We start from the raw sequence: 23,827 nt of genomic DNA, 5'->3' as shown, positions 1-23,827 counted from the left end.
AATCTGAATCAGCGGATTGTTTAATTTATATATAGCAATTATTCTGTACACTGTTAAAAACACCAATAAATATACAGCTGATGTGAAACATGAAATGGACAATCTCACACACACAGACACAAACTTATCTTACTGTCTATATGAGGATTTATTACACGTTTATTCTGACATTATTTCAGTGACAGAAATTCAGCTGTAATAATTAAGCAATATTTATCAAGCAGCTCAAAGTATTACAGGTAAAATCTCTCTACGGTCTATTCTGATACATCAACACAGTTTCACTGATGATTTATAAACATAAAACCCAGGATAGAGTGGCTGAGTGAATGTGGTCTGGACTGTGTGGATGAGGCTCATTGTGTCAGAGACACTGTAGAAGGAGAGAGTTCCTGCACTGTGATCCACAAACACTCCTATTCTACGGCTGATGGACACTGCAGGAAGATCAGTTGCTTTCTTATTGTGTCTGAATGAGTAACTGGAGGGAGTGCAGTACAAACTCCAGGACTGATCATTCCCTCCAAACACACACTCAATGCCCCGTCCCTTCCTGCTGATGCTCTTATATGACACTGATATATACACACCATTATTCCCACTCCACTCAATCTCCCAGTAACAGCGTCCGCTCACACTCTCTCTACACAACACCTGCAGATATCCATCAAATCTGTCGGGATGATCAGGATACGGCTGCTCTATGTCAGTGTTAGTAATCACACTGTTCCTCTCAGACAGACTGAGGCGTTTATTCACTGTGTTCAGATCCAAAGTGAGCTGATGGGAATCTGATGGAGAGAAAACACATCAGAATCAGGAATTATGAATCTGTCTGATCTTTTAATGTAGCTGAACTCTTCATGACTAAATGTTCAGTGTATCAGCAGTGTCTCAGTACATCTGACCAGATATCCTGTGCCCATCATTATTTACATGATCAATTATTAAACTCATAAATCATGATTTCTTTCAGCTTCTACAGGAAGAACATGAACACACTCAGTGAGTTTTTCTGCTAGTTTTCTTAGTCACTTACATTGTAGGAAGTCGTTCCTGGTTTTGGGATTAATGTTGGTGAATGTGACTGTGGAAATAAACAGACATGAACAGTGTGAAGAAAAATGTGAAGATAAAGTTAATCAATTTCTAAGACATTTCTAATGTGATGTTTTTCATGATATTAGATGATGTTGGACTCATTTCTGAGAGCAAATGAATCTCCAAGGGCCTCATTTATAAAACACATATATTGGATTTGATCCCAAATTCCATGGATTCCATCCTACATCAATAAATACACCATATTGCCAAAAGTTTTGAAATGTCTGCCTTAACATGCACATGAACTTTAATGACATCCCATTCTTAATCCGTAGGGTTTCATATAGAGTTGGCCCACTCTTTGCAGCTATAACAGCTTCAACTATTTTGGGAAGGCTTTCCACAAGGTTTAGGAGTGTGTTTATGGGAATTTTTGACCATTCTTCTAGAAGCACATTTGTGAGGTCAGGCACTGATGTTGGACGAAAAGGCCTGGATCGCAGTCTCCTCTCTAATTCACCCCAAAGGTGTTCTATCAGGTTGAGGTCAGGAGTCTTTGCAGGCCAGTCAAGTTCCTCCACACCAAACTCGCTCATCCATGTCTTTATGGACCTTGCCTTGTGCACTGGTGCAGTCATGTTGTAGCAGGAAGGGAACATCCCCAAACTGTTCCCACAAAGTTGGGAGCATGAAATTGTCCAAAATATCTTGGTATGCTGAAGCATTAAGAGTTCCTTTCACTGGAACTAAGGGTCCATGCCCAACCCCTGAAAAACAACCCCACACCATAATCCCCCCTCCACCAAATTTTACACTTGGCACAGTGCAATCAGGCAAGTACCATTCTCCTGGCAACTGCCAAACCCAGACTGGTCCATCGGATTGCCAGACAAAGAAGCGTGATTCGTCACTCCAGAGAACAGGAGGAAATTTCACGAATGGACTTATTGCACAGGTGGCAGTCTATCATGGTACCAAGCTTGAATTCACGGAGCTTCTTAGAGCGACCCATTCTTTCACAAATGTTTGTAGAAGCAGTCTGCATGCCTAGTGCTTGATTTTATACAATTGTAGCCATGGATGAGATTGGAACACCTGAAATCAATGATTTGGAGGGGTGTCCCAATACTTTTGGCAATATAGTGTATACTTGTCCATGATGATGAGTGCCTAACCTCTGAACCATCAAGGGATTTTTGTGACCGTTCTGTAGGTGAAAATGAATGCTTGTTCACATTCCATTTGCATTTTAGGTGAACTGTGATTTATAAAGTGGTATGCATTTGCAAACATTTTTTGTCCGTATAGATGTTTTATAAATTGTAGAAGCATTCCTGAAATTGTTGAACATTCACATTCAGGATCATTCTACGCACGTGTTTATAAACGAGGCCCAGGACTTTACCTCTGTCAGAGATCTTCTTGAGCTCCTCTTTGCAGAAATCCTCCAGTTTGACTTTCAGCTGATGGACAGATTCTCTCACGCCTTCAAAAGAAGAGAGAGAACTGAAGGGAACATCATTTACATCTGTAGATTCAGGAGGTGCTGAGAGAGACTGGAAACTCTACAGAAAACAGAAATCAAAACTCATCAGCTTCACACTTCACTCAATAACCTGCACTACTATCAGATCTGTGCAGCTCTTGTTGACTTGATTTATCTTCAGTAATTCAGCTCAATCCAGCACTTTCACACAATCAGAGACTTTCTTATATTATTCATTATGTGGCAAACATAGTGTTTGCCAGTACACTTTGGCACACTTTTAAAATATACTTATTATGGAAATAATATAATTAAAAAGTTATACTCAAGTGCAGATTGAATGTAATGTTCCCTTTCGGCCGCTACACCAGAGGTCTATGAAAGGACCATCATCTCTCATGGCACATCAGTTGCCTGGAGATGTTAGCAGTGTTTCTAGCTCTGAGACATTTCCTTCCGGACCTCAGAGGCCATCATGTTCTAGTATGAACAGACAATACGTCGGTGGTCTCAGCCTGTCTGATAGACATTTCTGGCTGGATAAAGGACCACTATCTTCAACTAAACCTTGCGAAGACAGAGCTGCTTGTGGTCCCTGCCAACCCAACACTACACCACAACTTCTCCATTCAGCTAGGTTCGTCATCCATAACTCCATCAAAGTCAGCCAGGAACCTTGGAGTTGTGATTAATGATCAATTGAACTTCACAGACCACATTGCTAGAATTGCCCGGTCCTGCAGATTTGCCTTATACAACATCAGGAGGATCAGGCCTCCTCTCCTCACAAAATTGCACTGGTTGCCAGTTGCCGCTCGCATCAAATTCAAGTCACTGACGTTTGCCAACAGAACAACCACTGGCTCTGCTCCCTTTTACCTAAACTCATTACTTCAGACTTATGTGCCATCCAGAAACTTGCGCTCTGCAAGTGAACGTCGTCTTGTGGTGCCATCTCAAAGAGGCACAAAATCCTGCCAAACTCTGTAATGTAATGACCTGCCAAACTCAACTCGGGCTGCTGAGTCTTTAGCCATTTTCAAGAAACGGCTGAAGACGGATCTTTTTCGGCAACACTTGATCCATTAATACTAACACTTTCTATTCTATATTGATTTTATTTTTAAAGTACATGTTCTGCGTTAGATTAAACTGGGAAGGGTCATAGCACTTGCATTTTATTGTCCTATTGTAAGTTGAACTGCTTCTATTGTTCTCATTTGTAAGTCACTTTGGATAAAAGTGTCTGCTAAATGAATACATGTTAATGTAAATGTAGTCTCCTATACAGGGGTGCAAACAGCGCGCTTTTCGGCGCCCCCCGCTTTTTTCACGTCAGTTTGGGTGACTTGTGTGAATCGTGCAGATCCGAAGAGTTTTTTTTTAAGGGGGGGGGGGGGGGGGGGTTGTTTGAGAGGGTCTGATTATATTCTGGATTGCGTCCACCAACAAGTAAATAGGAAATAAGCGAATCAGAACACTGCGCGCCAAACCAGCAGTATGTGCGCAAGCGTGAACCACTAGTGTTTCTGTCTCACTCTCTGGATCTGCCACTGCATCACATTTCTCTCTGCGTGGCGTGGAGTGTCCGTTTTTATGTCGGCTCTCATGTTAACTGGTTAGAGCTTGTGTTAGAGCACAATGCCTGCGTGACACACACACTTCTCGAGCCGCGCCGAAACCGCGTGCTAGAAATAGAACCGCAACCGACGCCTATTTTTCACGCAACACGCAAGAGTGTTGGAAGTTTTCAGACAAAATAGAAGGCGCAAATACATATTAATAATTATATTTTGATGCTTGAAAGTCTCTCGGTTTTGACAAATGCATATATAATTGTAATTTAAAAAATAGGCCTAATTATCGATTTTCAAATATTGCCCCTGTCAATAGGCCTACAGAACGAAATATTCTGTAGCCTATTTTGCCGTCAATTCTGCCGACGTTGTCTTTGCTGTATCAGGCTATATATATTATGTTTAACATCCAAATGTAGATGGTCTGTCGGCGCACAGAGCCACGCAGTCGCAGACAGCACGTGAAGTTCGTGAACACCGAATTCCCTTTTCTTTCTTAGGGACTGTTCGTTATTTATTTAAGGGGCCACCGGAGGAGTTTTGAGATCTGTTGTCAAAAAAGACATGACCCTCCCTTCGCCAGCAATACATTTTTCTATGACCCTCCAAAATGATTGTGAAAAAAGGCATGACCCTCCCCGATAATTTATTGTTCTGTACTGGTTTGCGCTTGGCAAAGATGTTCAGATAGCCATTGTTTGTTTGTTTTTTAAACCATAAACTCTTGCTTTCTCATCTGGCTGTAACGATAGACCAAACCTACGATTCGGTTCGTATCACGATTTTTTATTTTAGATTTGAAAAAAAAATCATGTTTTTGGTGCTGATGCGGTGTGACTCGTTCTACATGTGGGTGGCGCTGCCAATAAAGCATCTAAAAGCTGTCACAAAGAACCGGCAAAAGTAATGATTATTATAATGTCATATATTGCTAGACATTTTAATTGTTTTTAATAAACAAGTGTTTTCTGTGTCGACTGCAAAGATGAAGTTGACGATGCGTCGCGATCTTCTCAGAACGCGCCAGAGAGATTTCATAAGGAGAAAGCAGTCTGTTTTCCTTCGTTTTGAATTGTTCTGCATGTTTAAAAGTAGACATTTCAAGCTTTCTATATATTTCTCAGGTCTATGAGGCAAGTAGCATACCTTACGCTGAGTTTCGGTTCATTTATGAGACAAGAGTCCAGTTCACTCGCCCGCGCCTCCGTGTCATGATTATCTATTTTCTACTATATTTAGACTACTTCTTATTTATTAAATCCAGATGAAACATTGATTAAAATTAAGATAAAATTAATAAAAAAACGAAATTCACTTTAAAGAAAGGCTTTGTACTTTCTGTTTGAGGTCTCTGTGCAATTTTTAAAGTCGCTTCAGAGCAGTCATGTCCGTGCGTAATGGAGAACTGATCACGTCCGTTTTTACATAAATGCAAACACGAAAAATAAAATAAAAATAATATAAAATTTAATTTTCTGTGGAGGCCGATCTTTATTCATCCGGTGGGTATATATATCCTGGTTTGCACAGTGTAATTTATAGAATTACTAAAAAATATTTTGCCACCTAAAAGTTAAAGATTTTTTTGTGTCACGTCACATGTGTATTTCCCTCATATTAAATATAAAACGCATGCACATTCATTTTATTCTGAATTTTGCACACACAAGTTGAAAGGCATTTGTTTGTGCATGCATGTAAAACATATCTCCAGCATTTATCAAGTTCACTGATAATTATGCGTGCATTTATTAATTATTATTTTAATGAATAATGTAACAAGGACAAAGCATGTAAACTGTTTGTTTAGAATTTGGATCGATCATCGCAAATAGATCCGAATGAAGAAACGTACAAAACCATAGGCTATAGAAAATGGGTGGGCCCGGACCTAAATGCCCACCCGGGCCCAATGGTAGCGCCGCGGCTGGTGGTAGCCCTACATCTTACACATCGTGGAAACAAAATAAGAATGGAAACTAAAATATGCAGTATCGCCCTACAGCGCACATTCTATCAGCTGCAGTTCTGGCGCCTCAGTCCCAATACTGTTAAACTCGACGTACGTTCACATCACATGTTAATGCAGCGGTAGAGTTACACTCACAGGACACTGTGCACTTAACAAAAGTTCATTATTTGCTCGTGCTTTAAAGCTTTGCCGGGTAAACATTTCTTTGGCATTCTGTTCTGACATGATGCACTTTTTCTAAGCGCGAACTGAAGCGCACACTGTCAAACAGCGCCAAACTGGATTTTTGTTGGGTCAGACCCATCTGATATCGAAGGGGGGCTGATAACGCGAGATCAACATGGAGCTAAATGGAAAAAAATAGCACCAAACAAGCCACTTTGAAATGTTGCTGTTTTAATGAATATAAAAGTTGGGTGACCCTCCCCCTAGACTAAAAAAAGTTGGATGACCCTCCCCTCAACAAAGAATAAAAAGACATGACCCTCCCCTATTTTCCTCCGGTGGCCCCTTCCATAAATACCGAACGGTCCCTTATCTATTTGTGTTTGAACAGACATGTGCACGAAAAAATAAGCCAGTGACCGTCTCAACGAGTTTCCCCGTAAACGCAGTCAAAATAAAACGGATGCGTGTCATTGCCGGTATTAGATACGTGCATTCGTCTTAAAGGGACAGCACCCAATATACCTGCAGCTGTTTGTGTCACCAAAGTTAATCAAACAACAAAAGAGAAAGGGAAAAATCACGTTTTGTCAAAAGATAAACTGTATTAATACTTAATACAGTTAATTTACCTGAAAAACATAAAGCACTGCTTTATTTCTCGTGTATTTGTGTTTTATTGTATTTATATTTGTATTATGTTTATTAGTTTCTATGCAGATGCACTAGGCCTACCCTACACAATTACCCCAATCATCCTAGAATTATTAATTCTTTACAAAAAGAGCTATTCAAATCATCAGGTGAAATTGTTTTCAGGAAGTAGCAGTAAAGCAAGAAGAAGTGCAAGATAGTTTTTCTAAATTTCATTTGACTCTATGTGCCTATAGGGGTGGGTTGGGGATGGTGGCAATGTAGTATCTGGATATTTGCCGCGGGACGAGGGTTTCGATTACCGCTCTCTTTTTTGACCATACATGTGTTTGCACCCCTGCCTATATGAATCGTCAGGGGGGCCTGAGGTTACGCCCTCTGTGCGTCTTCAGCAAGCCTGTGGGAGATTTTTCAGTGGGTGAGCAGCTTTATCATCTCCGTCAAGGGAAAATGTCAATTCATTATTATTCACTGAAGTTTAGAACCCTCACAGCCGCCAGCGGTTGGAATGAGCGCTCGCTCCTCACCATATACCAGCAGGGATTAGATCCCCGAGTGCGGTTGCATCTCGCTGCATACGATGACTCCATCAGACTTGAATGCTTAATCCAATCATCTACCCGCGTCACCAATCGTATGCAGTTGTGTCTCGAAGAGCACCAGGGTCAAGCACCGTCCTTCTTCTTTCGCCAGCAAGAGCACCTCAGCACTCCAGAACCAGGTAATGAACCTATGCAGATCGACTCAAATCGGCTACCGTTTACGGAGTGGCAGAGGTGGCTGACCCAGAGGCTTTGACTGTACTGCGGTGCTGGGGGGCATAATCTCTCCGAATGCCCAATTCGTCTTCCCCGTCCTATGGTGAGTGTACTGAAGAATCCCATTACAAATTAAAAACCTTCATCTCCGGAAACCTCTGCCACTAACTCCACAGCCCGACGACCGCTACCCAGACAATCTACCAGGTCCAGTTGGTGACTGGACGACCACTGTGCCGCAAATATGTTCGCTACAGCGCCGGTTCCATCGAACTACGGGTCGGTCAACTCCATGTAGAAACCATCCATCTCCTGGTTCTGGAGAATTCCACTGCTGAGGTGATCCTAGGGTGTCTGTGACTAGTGCAGCATGATCCCATCATCTCCTGGAGAACCAGCGAAGTCCTGAAGTAGAGCAGGAAATGCTCTCCTGACTGCTTCCCTCTGATCCCTCGTCCTGCTCCAGCTCCGGCCGAGGTGAACTCCACATCCATTGAGAGTCCCGTCGATAAGCAGTCAGTCGACATCCCAACCTGCTACGCCCCCTTCAGTGACACATTCTGCCCTAAAAGAGCCTCTTTGCTGCCTCCACATCAGCCATGGGATTGCGCCATCGATCTGATGCCGGGTGAGCCAGTGCCCCACGGTAACATTTATCCTTTATCACTCCCCGAACAGAAGGCCTTGGAGGAGTATGTAGAAGAGCCCTTCCAACAAGGCTACATCCAGCCTTCTATGTCCCCTGCTACTTTGAGTTTCTTCTTCGTGGCAAAAAAGGATGGAGGCTTGCAGCCTTGTATTGATTACCGCTCCCTGAACAAGATCACCAGCAAATTCCTCTATCCTCTTCCCCTCGTCCCAGCTGCACTAGAACACCTCCGTGGAGCCAAGGTGTTCACCAAGTTGGAACTCCGCAGCACATATAAACTCATCCAGGTACGTGAGAGGGACAAGTTGAAGACCGCCTTTGTGACCCCTACTGGACACTAGGAGTACCTCGTCATGCCGTATGGTCTGGTAAACTCCCCCTCCGTATTCCAGGATTTCATGCATGAGGTGCTCCGGGAGTATCTCAATTGCTTTGTTCTTGTCTACATAGATGACATCCTCATCTACTCCCAGAGCATGGCCGACCATCGCCATCACGTTGCGGAGGTCCTTAAATGCCTGAGGGAATTCCACCTGTTTCACAAGGTTGAGAAATGCTCCTTCCACCAACCCTCAGTGCAGTTCCTTAGTTACCACATAAGTGACACGGGTATCCAGATAGACGAAGGGAAGGTGGAAACCATCAAGAACTGGCCCACACCATCCACCATCAAAGAGCTCCAGTGTTTCCTTGGCTTCGCCAATTTCTACCGAAGGTTCATCCATGGCTACAGCTTCATCACCAATCCTCTCACCAGTCTGCTGAGAAACAAGCCCAAGTCTCTGTCCTGGTCACCATCTGCCAACGAAGCCTTTCAACATCTAAAGGAGAAATTCACCAGTGCACCGCTCCTCATCCATCCAGACCCCAAGAAACCCTTCATCATGGAAGTGGATGCCTCCACTAAATCATAAGTGCTGGTCTCTCATCCGAGGTTGTTGAGTCCACCTTGAACTCTAGAGCTCCTTCCAAGAGGAAACTTTATGCTTTAAAGTGGAATGTGTTCACTTTATGGTGCAGAGAACATCAGCTGGACCCAGTTAACTACCCAGTGGCTTCAGTGCTGGAGTTCCTCCGCGGTCGTTTCTTTGATGGGCTCTCTCCACACTTAAGTCTATGTGGCGATCATAGCTGCCTTCCACATGCTGTTAAGTGAGGGCCCCATGGGGAGGCACCAACTAATCGTTTGTTTCCTTCATGGTGCTCAGATGATGAGGCCTGTCATCCAAGCCAGGGTTCCTCTTTGGGACCTGGCAGTGGTTCTCGAAGGGTTATCCCCCGGCACCATTCTCCACCTGGCCTGGCTATTTGCCCAAGGTGCCATTGAGTGTGGTACGGTCTGTGATCCTGCAGGCTTTTCATCCTCCACCACATGTGTCGGCTGATCAAGAGAAGCTACATTTACATTTACCAGCTGCTTGTGTGTTTTGGTTCACCAAAGAAGGGTTCCCCTGCCTCTAAATAGACCATTAGCAGGTGGATTGTGGAGGCTTCAGCTTCTTCTGATTAGAGCCCACTCAACTAGAGGGATGGCATCCTCTAAAGCACTGCTATCAGGGGTCTCCCTTCAAGAAGTCTGCAATGCTGCTGGCTGGGCCTCCCCACACACTTTTATATTCAGCCTGGATCTGTCCTGCACACTGGGTTCTCAAGTTTGTGCCAAACTTGCTTCACACTAGGACAGGCGCTAGTCAGTGTGGTGCAGTGGGTATTTCGTTCCCCAAAGTGTCCTCTTTCGAAGCAGCACGAGTTCCCGCGAAAGGGAACGTTTCTTGCTTCGACCTATCAGAAGCTGACACTGTTATGAGCCGGTGTCCCTTTATAGGGACACATGTGCCGTCACATGTGACGTCATGACGCAACACCAATCAAGATTGGACTAGTTCCATACATACTTCAGACGTTATCATGCTTCTCAGGGAACGAGGATTACAGTCGTAACCCAAGACGTTTTCCGACACTTAATTGAATGTTATTTGCAATTACCTGAGTGTATTATAGTTTCAATTTACATTAAATGTAAGTAGCTGAACTTTAGAGTGTTTTTCAGCCACTTAAGAAGGATTTAATTACATCTTTAAATTCTATGATCCTGTTCTTCTAGATCTCTGTTACCTGAAGGAAATGAATGTCATCCTGTGTGTGTGAAAGCTGCTCCAGCTCAGCGTCTCTCCTCTTCAGATCATTGATCTCCTCCTCCAGTCGCTCCAGTCGTCCTTCAGCTCGACTCACTGCATCCTTTTCCTGATCTCTGATCCACTGCGTCGCCTCAGAGCGGCTTCTCTCAATGGAGCGGATGAGCTCAGTATAGATCCTCTCACTGTCCTCCACTGCTGTCTGTGCAGAGTGCTGTCCGAACACACATCACAATCACTCAGTGAGTTCAGTGGGATTGTAGGAGGAGAGTCCTAACTGAGGCTTCACAAACTACTCTTCTTCTCCAGACTCACCTTATGAGACGCCACAGCCTCTCTCATCTGCTGAAGATCTTTCTCTCTCTGCTGGATTCTCTGACGGAGCTTTATCTGAGTCTCCTTCAGCTGAGTCTAAAGGACAAACCAACAACAGGAAATGTCACATAAAACTTCTATCACAAAACCATAATTTAAAAGTTACATTAATACAGAATTGGTGAAGTGGATAAAGATCTGGCGTGGTAAGTTTATACTGTAGCTTTAATCCATAGATTTATAGTTTCCTTAAAAGATTATGAATTATTATAAAAACAAAGAGTCAGCATTATTTAATTAGTTTTATAGGTAAATGTCACCCAAACTACACATTCAATACAATTAAGCACACTTATTAATTTTTTTAATCCCTGAAGTTTAGATTAATTTTACACTTCCTTTGTCTCCTTTTTGGAGCTTGAAATGCTTGTACCCCATTCAGTAACGTTCAGACTAAGAATAGATGAGACGTTCCTGATGTCATATTTTACATTCCATGGAAGTATGTCAAACTGGTTTAGAACGACTTGGCAGTGAGTAAATGAAGACAGAATTTTGCTAGAACAATCTCTTTAAATTCATACCTGTTTCTCAGTCCTCTGTGCTGCAGCTGATACAGTTTTGTGTTTTTTATGTTCATATTCCTTACATAGAACACAAATGCATTGTTGATCAGTGATACAGTACATTTCTAGCTCTTTATCATGTTTACGGCAGATCATGTCCTGCAGTCGTCCAGTGGCATCAATCACTTTGTGTGGCTTACGTGAGTGATATTCCTCATGAGGGTCAAAATGAGTTTGACAGTAAGATTCCTGACACACCAGACAAGACTTGATGGCTTTGTATTTTCTTCCAGTACAGACGTCACACTCCACATCTCCGGCTCCAGCGTAACAGTCAGCAGGAAGTTTAGTCTTCTTCAGTTTCTCCACCAGTTCAGCCAGAATGGTGTTTTTGCCCAAAGTAGGTCTTGGACTGAAGGTCTGTCTGCACTGAGGGCAGCTGTAGACTCTCTTCTCATCCTCCTGATCCCAGCAGCCTGTAATACAGATATTACAGTAACTGTGTCCACAGTTGATGATCACTGGATCCTTCAGAAGATCCAGGCACACTGGACACATGAACTTATCCTGAGAAAATATGGCCTCTGCCATTTTACTGCATAAATATAGAGAGACACAAACACACAACAGTTGAACGTTTCCCTAAACTGAGGATTTGAAATAATTTCCTGCTTCTGTGTTTGATTGACATGTGTAAAACAGGTGTGTCTTAAAGAAGCTTCCTCGTTCCTGGTCAAGGAGAGTCAATTTCCTAGGCTGCATTAAAGTGCACTCTTATATATATATATATATATATATATATATATATATATATATATATATATATATATATTAGTGCTGGGCAACGATTAAAAATTTTAATCGCGATTAATCGCATGATTTTCTTGCGATTAATCGCGATTAATCGCATTGTTACGAGCAAAATTTTATAATGAATTCTAAAGTATAGTGTATAGCAGATCTAAATGTACTGCTATATACACAAAAGTGCAATAACATGTGGTTTGCAAAAACTTTAAATAAATAGCCTAATGTGCTTTTTACCAGCAGTATTCCCTTTACACAGTAGCAATAAAATATTTCTTGTAAATCTCAACTTAAACACTAATGTAATCAAATCAAATATTAAACCAAAGCTATTTGCCACTGCCAAGGCATTACCTTTTTAGCTTGTTAAACAAGTTACCATCAGAGTCCTGTTTTCTTTTTCTTTTTTTTCTTTTTTCTGAACAGGTATCAACAGTATCTTTCATCAGGGAGCAGCAGAAGCAGTCTGTGTTCAGTAGCAAGTTTCCCTGTTCCTGCGTTCACAGTTCACACCAAACGTGAATAGCGCGTCAAATTCACGTCTACCGTTGAAGATTTTGAATCCATTCGCACGTCCAGAGCGAAATTGACGCGCGTAAAAAGCAAAGGTTTGACGCGAACTTGACGCGCGCGCGCATAGCAGGACCTCTAGACGCGCATAAACGCGTCTTTGCATTGACTTTAACATTGAAATCACTTGCGCCAGACGCTCTATTCGCGTTTGGTAGAGTGAGGTGAAGTGGTCGAGCACAAGGCGCTGGGACAAGCGGGTGCGTTCACGTGAAACTGTCACGGTTGTGCGCACACGCCCGCCCGCTGCCGAAGTTGAATTGTCTTGAACTTTTTGTAAATGACGCGAGACTGAAGAGAGACTGATCCTCGCTGTTTGTGAGTTTCCTGAATCTAAATAGTTATCAGGACATCAACAGGAGGGATTACACATGGCAGAGCATCCCCGCTAAACTGAGCAACGGACTTTCAAAATAATAATAAAAAAACTGCGTTAACGTGCGATAAAAAAATTGTCGACGTTAATTAATAAATGCGTTAACGCGATAATAACGCGTTAACTTGCCCAGCCCTAATATATATATATATACAGTATATATATACAGAACTGTGCAAAAGTTAGGCATGTTACCCCCCCCCCCCCAAAAAAAAATTTAAGTCAGTTATTTATATCTTTTGCTGTAGTGTATCAGTAGGAAATATCAGTTTACATTTCCAAACATTATTTTTGGCATTAATTGTAATAATCCAGTGAGATTTCTATATGCACAAGGAATCTGACAACAGCCAGGATGATCTGATCTCACCATCATCGAGTCCGTCTGTGATTACATGAAGTAATCCTCCTGACATTTCAAGAGCACATTGTGCCCTTCAAGAAAATTGGTATGGACCTAATCAGGCCATTAGAACATTCAGCACGCAGATTTCACTTTGCATTAGTTCTAGTGGATTATGCAGCACGATATCTGGAAGCACTGCCGTTACGCACAATTTCTGCCAAAAGTGTGGTGGACGCACTATTTAGCATTATCTCCCGAGTGGGAATCCCCAAAGAGATTCTCACTGATCAGGGCATGGTGTTTATGTCACGTACATTAAGCGAATTATACAAACTTTTGGGCATTAAATCGATTCCCACCAGTCACCCAAAAACAGAAGGCTTGGTGGAACGATTTAATCACACTTTGATGTCCATGGTTCGCAAATTCGTAAAAAAGAAGACAAAAATTGGGATAAATGGCTCAAGCCCCCTCTCAAGCATGCGGGAGGTTCCACAAGCCTCCACTGGGTTTTCCCCATTCGAACTTCTCTATGGTCGTCAGCCCCGTGGGTTGCTTGACGGCATTAGAGGGGCTTGGGAGGAGGGGCCTTCAAACTGCGTAGTGAAATTCAGTATGTCATGGACCTCTCTCTCACATTCTCTCTATGGAGAATTTGCTCAAGGCACAGGACAGACAAAGTCAGCTGTACAACAGGGGTATGCGAGAGTGTCAATTTGCACCAGGAGAGTGATTTTATTACCTCCAACCTCTATTTCCATGTTACTCGCGGAGTGGCAAGGACCATTTGTGCTCACACAGCGAGTTGGGGATCTTGATTATGAGGTAAGACGAATGGACAGGGGTGATTCATGTCAAATTATTATCTCAATCACACTGGAATGTGGTGATGTCAGTTGAGTTAGCCATGGCCGTTTCATGCAGAGGAAGATCTCGGGCCAGAAGCAGCTGTCAAACCCAGTCCGCTCGCTCTGGTCTCGGGGGGAGATCACCGCTCACCGCTGCGGCTCACCGATTTAGCCAAGTTGCAAGCAGATTTTGCAGATGTGTTTTAACCCCTGCCCCATTTATTACTCTTCCGTTTGGGCTGTTCGGGGCTTCCGCAACCTTTCAGTGTCTCATGGACAAAATCCTCTGGCCCCATTCCACGTATCCCGATGTCTACAGGGTGGGCCATTTATATGGATACACCGTAATAACATGGGAATGGTTGGTGATATTAAAGTCCTGTTTGTGGACTTCTAAATGGCCACCATGGTCACCACCCATCTTGAGGAGTTTGCCCCCTCACATATACTAATGTGCCACAAACAGGACTTTAATATCACCAACCATTCCCATGTTATTACGGTGTATCCATATAAATGGCCCACCCTGTACATCGACAATATCATTATCTACAGCACCTGGGACACACATGTAATGTCCTGAGATCGCTGAGGGTGGCTGGACTCACGGCGAACCCGCGGAAGTGTGCAATTGGGCTTGTGGAGGTATGGTATCTGGGCTTCCACTTTGGACATGGACAGGTGCGTCCTCAAATTGACAAGACTGCTGCGATTGTAGCCTGCCCAAGTCCCAAGACCAAAAAGGAGGTGGGATGTGAATTCAGGATTACCTCCTGGGTTGTGAATTCACTCTCTGATTGGACCACGCGCCCCTCTAGTGACTCCACCACATGAAGGATACCAACGCGTGGATCACCCGTTGGTATTTAGCTTTACAGTCTTTTTAAGTTCAAAGTGGTTCACAGGCTGTAGCCGACTTCCTCTGTAGAAATGGGAGAGGCGGCTGCATGCCGGATGGCTCCCCGGCCTGATTCGGGTGGTGGGGGCATAGTAAAGCGGAGTCTGCAGAGGGGGAACGAGTGCGGAGACGAGCGGTGAAAAGGAGGTCAAGTGAATGATGACTAACATCTGTCTCTAATTCTAGTGATTGGCGGAGAGACAGATATAAGTGGCCCGCACACCTGTGATGAGAGAGAGACTTATGTGCTACAATCCGGAACTGTTGTTTTGCTATATGAGGCAGTGTGCCCTGCAAAGCTTATTTTCTGTTTTAAGGTATACTAAATATACTTGAAGTTGTTCCAATTTAGTACACAAAAGTACACTAAATACACTTAAAGTTATGCTTTACTACAATTTAATTACAACTAAAATATACTTTGTACAAAATAAGTTGTTTCAAAATAGCACACTTCAAGTTAACTAATAATTAACACACTTGAAGTATACTAAATTAGTCTGGCTGCAAGTATACTTAGCCTTTTATTTTTCATCAGGGTAGAATCATGGGGTTCTCAGAGGGAGCTTGTGAGGATGTGTTGTCACTAACATCCTCTGATCCGGCAACGAATGCTCTGCTGGCAGCCCGAGAGAGCAGAAGATGGCTGATGAGGATGAAGAAGACGTACAACCTGAACCCTCACAGCCACCCTTCCCCGTGTATGTTGAGTGTTATGGAACGCACCGCAGATTTAGCTCTCTGGGCCATCAAACAAACAGCCGCCGCGAACGGGTGAGCTCGATGGCGGCGATGGTGGCATCTGTGGTTGAACTTGGCTGACATCGGGGAGGCAGAAAAAGCCTTTCTTCTCGATGCACCAGTGTGATGCACAACAAACATTCGAATAAATGAAATCTAACCGATTTTCTATTTTTCCATTTTTCGTCTTGTAATTTGTGCCGTGGGCGGTACCATTAGCACGGGGGTGTGGCCGTGGACTAACTTTACTGTCATTTCATTGATGTAACTGCTTTATTTACACTGCATGCACGTTTGAGGAGAAGTTTAAAAGACGGAACACAGGACGACATTTTTCACCCGAAGTGCCATCATTTTTATTATTAATAGTCTGTGCTAAATTAGGCAGTCTCGGACCGGCCATCGTGAGCAGCCGGGAAAAGTGAAATCCCGGTGGCCTGGATTTGGCACATTGCCCTTGTTTGTATTTACCTATTCATTCTTACTTTATTTTATTGATATATAGGCCTAGCTATATCCTTGTTGTTGTTCATTTTACATGGTACAGAAGCCTAGGCAGCCACAACCACGAAATCCCAGACAGTTCATTTTCAGTGCAGCAGAACGGGGGTGGCTCGCGAGCAGCAGCGCTTTTCAAGATCCTTCACGGGAATCTAGAATAACGATAAAAATTATAGCCTACTAAGCAAAAATATAGAAAAAAATAAGCATATTCCCCGTTTGTAGGCTAATACAATATTTAATGTCTATAGTGCTGATTCATTATCGAATGGCGAATTTAATGTGCTCGAATAAATAAATAAAAAACAAGCTGGGCAATGTGCCAAACGTAGCAAGGTATTTCTGTTTATTTATTGAAAATAAATAAATATTATTGCTTTTGATTTGCAGCACAGTAGCTATAGCCTATATCGCCTCATGCTCATATCCCGGCGAACTGCTTCTATTGTAATGAACAGACTAGAGTTCTACAACTGTGCTAGATTTAATGGCATTTTACGGGAACGAGAAGTATGGAGGTAGATTTGTGTCTTTATTATTCAATCAAAAAAAAGGTTGCTTCAATCAAAAAATATATTTTCAATCAAAAAAACCCGTTTCAATCAAAGAAAAAAAGTGTTTGAATGCAAAAATATATTTGAGACTCAAAAAAATGCATTTGAACACTATTTTTTTTTGCTTGAAAATGTTTTTTTTGATAGAAGTGAAGGTTTTTTTGTTTGAAGCAACTTTTTTGATTGAAGTATTGTTGTTTTGTGTTTGGGCCATATTATGGGTAGGACATTTGTGTCTTTATAATTCAATCAAAAAAGAAGTTGCTTCAAACAAACAAAACATATTTTCAATAAAAAAATCACTTCAATCAAAAAATAAACCTTTTCAATCATAGAAAAAATGTTTTTGAATGCAAAAAAATATTTGAGATTCAAAAAATTGCACTTGAACACTTTTTTTTTGATTGAAAATGTTTTCTTTGATTGAAGTAATCTTTTTTGTGTTTGGACCATGTTATGGGTAGGACATTTGTGTCTTAATTATTCAATCCCAAAAAAGTTGCTTCAATCAAAAAAAAAACATTTTCAATCAAAAAAAAATAATTTCAATCAAAGAAAAAACTGTTTAAATGCAAAAAAAAAAAAATCATTTGAAGTGTTTTTTTTTTATTGAACTTTCTTTTTTTTTGAATGAAGTGAAAAAAGTTTTGAAGTCGTTTTTTTTTTAAATCATTTTGACACAAACGTACCGCAGTGGGGGCGGGTGCTTCTCCATTGGTCAGACATGCTTGAGTGACAAGTGTCTACACCAACGACGTCTTTCTGACAAGCAAGTCATGGTCGCCACTCGCCAGCGAGCCAGGAAGCAGTGGTGGAGTTGTTGGTAAGTAGATAAAACCGTATTAAAATGATTGGTGTCACGTTATTAGCCTACTCTGTTTGATATTTCGATTAAACATACAGCTTGCTAACTTAAATAAGGATCATTATTGGCACAATACTTTAAGCTAGTAACTACTTGTACACTATGTCAGACAATAAGCATCACTTCATTGAACTGCCAGTTTTCCATGTGGAGTTGTGCAGGACATTAGGCTACTTATAAATAATGCCTGACACAGCTAGTTTGCGCACCGAGCAACGGAATATATATTCATGTTACCGGTGGTATGCAACATTATTTTCCGTACGGGACGGCATATGTAAGCCCCGCTCTCAAAATAACAGCATCTGCCTCTGTGTCTGCGAGCATTTGACTGTGATGGTGGGGAGACCACTACCCGTGAGCGAGAGAGAGAGCGGGACGGTCAAATAGCTGTAATCCTGTGGGCTGTGTGAGAAGATAGACTCAGGCTCTGCATGACCTGTTGCTGCTAAACAGGCAGCGCTGTGGGCAACAGTTGGCCTGTGGACTGTTGTTTGACCACTAATGACGTTACGTATTATAACACAATATAGCACAAGCACATAGCAAGCCTCTGTAACGTTACTTAAGTGAAATAAACAATTCAATTAGCCGTTAGCGCACCCTGCTAGCCTGCCTGACAATATGAGGCGTCAGATATCTAACACCATCACACAAATTAGTCAACGTGAGCTAAGTTAGCAAGCTGTATGTTTAATCGAAATATCAAACAGAGTAGGCTAATAACGTGACACCAATCATTTTAATACGGTTTTATCTACTTACCAACAACTCCACCACTGCTTCCTGGCTCGCTGGCGAGTGGCGACCATGACTTGCTTGTCAGAAAGACGTCGTTGGTGTAGACACTTGTCACTCAAGCATGTCTGACCAATGGGGAAGCACCCGCCCCCACTGCGGTACGTTTGTGTCAAAATGATTTAAAAAAAAAACGACTTCAAAACTTTTTTCACTTCATTCAAAAAAAAAGAAAGTTCAATAAAAAAAAAACACTTCAAATGATTTTTTTTTTTTTTGCATTTAAACAGTTTTTTCTTTGATTGAAATTATTTTTTTTTGATTGAAAATGTTTTTTTTTTGATTGAAGCAACTTTTTTGGGATTGAATAATTAAGACACAAATGTCCTACCCATAACATGGTCCAAACACAAAAAAGATTACTTCAATCAAAGAAAACATTTTCAATCAAAAAAAAAGTGTTCAAGTGCAATTTTTTGAATCTCAAATATTTTTTTGCATTCAAAAACATTTTTTCTATGATTGAAAAGGTTTATTTTTTGATTGAAGTGATTTTTTTATTGAAAATATGTTTTGTTTGTTTGAAGCAACTTCTTTTTTGATTGAATTATAAAGACACAAATGTCCTACCCATAATATGGCCCAAACACAAAACAACAATACTTCAATCAAAAAAGTTGCTTCAAACAAAAAAACCTTCACTTCTATCAAAAAAAACATTTTCAAGCAAAAAAAAATAGTGTTCAAATGCATTTTTTTGAGTCTCAAATATATTTTTGCATTCAAACACTTTTTTTCTTTGATTGAAACGGGTTTTTTTGATTGAAAATATATTTTTTGATTGAAGCAACCTTTTTTTTGATTGAATAATAAAGACACAAATCTACCTCCATAGTGAAGCGGTGTAGAGCTAAAGCACACAGAAGCTCAAGCGGATGCCGTGGTAACGAACAATGCCCGTTATAGTGAAAACATCTGCATCTTTATTGTATTGTAGACTATTACAAACGAGAGCTAAAAACCTAACAAAAAAAAATAAACTTTTTTTTTTTCTATATTTTCGCTTGGTAGTATTTTTATAAGGTCAATACAAACAGGTAGGGCAATGTGCCAAATCATACCCAGGCCACCGGGATTTCACTTTTCCCGGCTGCTCCCGATGGCCGGTCCGAGACTGCCTTATAATTTAGTACACGTAGACTATTAGCCTAATAATACAAGTTATGGCACTTCGGGTGAAAAAATGTTGTCCTGTGTTCCGTCTTTTAAACTTTCCCTCAAACGTGCATGCAGTGTAAATAAAGCAGTTACATCAATGAAATGATAGTAAAGACTAAGTTAGTCCACGGCCACACCCCCGTGCTAATGGTACCGCCCACGGCACAAATTACAAGACGAAAAAATGGAAAAATAAAAAATCGGTTAGATTTCATTTATTCAAATGTTTGTTTCTGAAGTCACAATTTAGCAAAAGTAAAATTGAAAAAAGGGGGGGAAAAGGCAAATATCCATTGATAATGTACTGGAAAAACAAGAAAAAAGAATGTCTGGTTTCACTTTTTCATTTTTGCATTTGCATTGTATGGTCTGAAAACTGAATTGTGAAGCGTTACACGGACCGTTTCCAAACACTTTAACTCTCGCTCCAAATTAAAGCAGTTTTTTAGAGTGAAAGACAAATGTGCCCATCTTTAGCTGCTAATTATTTATTATATTTATATTAAATGAATTGTAAAAATGTATAATTCATATAACAATTATATAAATTTACAATTAATAGTAAACTTTGCTTTTAAATTAACATAAATATAAATGCAAGCTTTAATAGCCTATATATTTATCTTTTACAAAGAATACGAGCTTCTTTCGAGCTCTTTGTGAAACTAAATTATAAGGCCTATTTGTTTGATGTACTTGCATTAATAGTCAGATATTTTCTTTCAGCTGCCTTCTCAAACTTTCGCGGCAGCTGCAGTGTTTACTCCTGCCTTGTGAATGCGTTTAATATCATGAATTTTTTTCATAATCTTCAAAAGAGAAATGAATTGTACTGGCTCTCTCACGATAACTTTATAGCGTTGTGAGACCGCTGACACTGATCTAAACCAGATTTATATGGATTTGTCAACTCAAGTTCAACTAGCTTCATGCAACAGGCCTCTGATCTCTCTTAATATTTGTAAGTTCAATTATGACTTGTGATGACTCTCATTGAGGAGACAAAACAAAACATTAAATAAAACTCATAATATTAAAAAATCTCAGATCTTTAATTAGAATAAAATTATATAAATTATAAAAATGGAGGTCTGAAAGCCACTGAATTTGAATCAGTGATTTGAGTACTCAAACTGAATTGGATTAAATAGCATAATTCAATATGTTTTCATATACCAAAGTGTGTTAGTCTTCAGATTAGAATTTTTTGCTGAAATGTGATTTTGACATTTCTAAATAGCCTATTAAGTTTTCGTTTTCCCACAAGCAGATATTTAGATATACTGGAAAAGTATATTTACTTAATACCTGTTAACTTCACACCGCATGGCGCCACCTTGTGGAGTAATAGACCCATTACAATAAATAGGAAGATATTCAAACAAGAGTGGTATGAGAAAAAAGCTGTATATGTTGTTAATTTGATAGTTAATTTGATTTATTCAATATAATATATTCATGGAGAAGTTTGTGATAAAATATTCCTTTAAAGAATGTAATAGTTTGTGTAGATAAATCCCTCTTTCATTAGAACAACTAATACAAAACACTCTTAACATATTGAAATGTTTTTGTTAAGTTGCCTGAGTTGAAGTTTGGCAAAGAATACATTGGGGACAAAAGGTAAATTATTTTACGATAATGATGAATCTTTGATAATGAAACATTTAGAAACAAATACTGTAATTATATTAAATGGGCAAATGTATCCTAAAATGAAGAAAATTCAGTTTAAAGTCATTAATAATGTTTATCCTGCAGCTGAAATTTTACGGAAAACAAGACCATGCACACAAAATTATAGATATAGGCTACGACTGGAGATATTTGTGTATTTTTCCATATGCATATTATTGTTCCCTATGATGTTGTTCAATAAAAAATGAAATATATATATATAGCATTTTAAATGACCTATGGGGTCTATTACGTCAGTGTAGTGGTAGTGAGCAAGGATTCGGTTTGAGTGACAACTGCTTTCAACCAATAGCGTACAGACTCAGAATACCCTCGGCCCAATCAGGAACAGGTGGGCGTGACCAGAGGATTAGTGCGGAATCGAGCTGTGTTGTTGAACTGGTTACTGTTATATTTCTATAATATCTCCAGAATAACGCAGTAGTGTCGCAATGGTTTCGCACTCGCTGGCTTTACCCGTGATCTGCTTCACCACGTTGTGGGGTCTGGTCGGGATTGTCGCCCCGTTTTTTGTCCCGAAAGGACCGAACAGAGGGTGAGGAATGATGCTGGAACAGGCCGAACAGAGATTCATCCATCCATCTTTACACGCATCCACTCGCTTCATTTAAATATTATTGCAGTGCTATTCCTTATTGCATTATTACATTGATTGTGTTTTATATTTGCAGTGTCATCATAACCAGTTTGGTGCTGACCGCCGTTTGCTGCTATCTATTGTGAGTATAATGTAAAAAATAATTGGAAGTACTGTCAAATATATTCTTACATGGTTAAATAGACATTTAATCATGTTTGGTAATTGGATTAAAATATTAACCCTCTATGCATGCATGCATGATAATGTAGGAAATCAGCGTTACAAATTCACTGTTTGCAGTGCATTTGTTGCTGATATTGTAACTAAAATGTATGAAATAATATATTGATTGTTTAATATCGTATGCACCCATTTCAGCTGGTTAATCGCAATACTGGCCCAAACAAATCCTCTATTCGGACCTCAGCTTAAAAATGAGACCATATGGTATCTGCGGTACTTCTGGGAGTAGATGGAGGTAGGCTAAACCTGCACTCATGTCAGATTCATTGTTGAAAACTGGATTAACGAGGATACTATAATGATTGAGATTTGATTAATTATTATCCTCATGTCTTGCAGGTGTCCCGTGGAAGATTCAGAGTATTTATCTCAACTGGCTTAACTATTACAATCAATAATCCCACAAAACAGTGAAGGATCTACTTCAAGGGAAAACATTAAACAACAGTTACAATGTTTTACTTCACATAATGCAACATAATGAATCAAATATGTGGAAAATACTACTGAAAGCATTCTATGTACAAAATGATAATGATATTATTGTGATATGTGAAGAAGAGAGTAATATGACTATACTGTATGAGTAAATGGTTTTCGTTTTGTTTAGTAAGGCTTATGTTGAAGAATGTGTGACTTTAACTTATTTTTATTATGTTGTCCTCACTTGCATGTGACACTGTATCCACTTTTACTTGCAATTTTCATTTATGGTTTTTATTTTTTTATTTGTACGTGAATGGCGTCCTATTGATGTGTTCTGTCATCAGATGTAGATTTTGAAGCTGTGTCAGACGTGTTAATGAAAAACCAGGAAGCTCTTCAGAAAATAAAGCGGAGTATTGAAGCGACTGAAGGTCTGTGATGTTGTTATGATGGCGTGACCTGCTGTGTATGAAGTATGCAGGATTAGAGAATGTTTGATTTCTGAATGCGTGTCGGGCCACAGGTTTATATCAGTCATGTTTGCATGGGTAGGTCAGAAGAAGCGTACAGAAGTTTTTGCAATTCAAGGACTGTACAACAATAAGAATTGATTAAAAACTATTATGACTCGTTTTGAAAGGATTTGATGTTAATACTTAGACAAGCAAGAAAACAAGCAAAACGGCCTTGATAGCATGCGATTCATCTGGGTTTTTTGTTGATTAGTTGTGAACTGTTTGGAAGAATTGAAAAGCGTTTTAAATATATTCTGTGTATTCATACCATAATAATAACTACAAACTTTGACCGTAAATTAATATGTATATGTTAACATTGATAACAGAATGAATCAGAAAGTTCATTGTGATCTGTTCTTTTTTTTTTTTTTGCCAGAATTATTTTTTTATATATATATATAAAAAAAAAAAAATTAACTCTACAAATGCATTAGGCTACAGTCTTGATCAAATTCATTACTTATGGCTTTCATAAAGGAAAAACTAAATAAAAAAATGTTTATGTTGATCTACATCTATATGCCAAAATCCTGATGCATAATTACTAATGCTTAAGAACAGTTTTTCAGCCTTTCTTTA

The 23,827-nt window shown here is 40.2% G+C and overlaps 2 protein-coding genes across 3 annotated transcripts; one reads left to right on the top strand and one right to left on the bottom strand.

The window, feature by feature from the left end:
• LOC307169325 (tripartite motif-containing protein 16-like) lies at positions 1 to 18,670 on the bottom strand. Of its 2 annotated transcripts, XM_079889902.1 has the most exons (7): positions 17,652 to 18,670; positions 11,340 to 11,797; positions 10,756 to 10,851; positions 10,421 to 10,654; positions 2,450 to 2,609; positions 1,040 to 1,087; positions 1 to 791 (listed from the first exon to the last, which is right to left on the bottom strand). In XM_079889902.1, exons 1-7 carry the CDS (start codon positions 17,686 to 17,688, stop codon positions 271 to 273), a joined length of 1,554 nt encoding a protein of 517 aa, XP_079746028.1. In that variant the 5' UTR covers positions 17,689 to 18,670; the 3' UTR covers positions 1 to 270. The 2 variants fall into 2 exon arrangements, with proteins under 2 accessions (XP_079746028.1, XP_079746027.1); XM_079889901.1 differs by lacking the exon at positions 17,652 to 18,670 and having other exon boundaries at positions 11,340 to 12,030.
• A 3,151-nt stretch (positions 18,671 to 21,821) lies between these two features.
• On the top strand, positions 21,822 to 23,156 carry atpv0e2 (ATPase H+ transporting V0 subunit e2). The gene is made up of 4 exons (XM_079891315.1): positions 21,822 to 22,016; positions 22,153 to 22,200; positions 22,440 to 22,539; positions 22,644 to 23,156. The coding sequence occupies exons 1-3, from the start codon at positions 21,913 to 21,915 to the stop codon at positions 22,531 to 22,533; spliced, it is 246 nt and encodes an 81-aa protein (XP_079747441.1). The 5' UTR covers positions 21,822 to 21,912; the 3' UTR covers positions 22,534 to 22,539; positions 22,644 to 23,156.
• The last annotated feature ends 671 nt before the right edge of the window (positions 23,157 to 23,827 follow it).

Source organism: Squalius cephalus (genome assembly GCF_949319135.1).
Source record: "Squalius cephalus genome assembly, chromosome: 13".
Classification (NCBI taxonomy): Eukaryota; Metazoa; Chordata; class Actinopteri; order Cypriniformes; family Leuciscidae; genus Squalius; species Squalius cephalus.
Note: the sequence above shows the minus strand (reverse complement) of the source record. Positions and strands in the feature narration are given on the sequence as shown.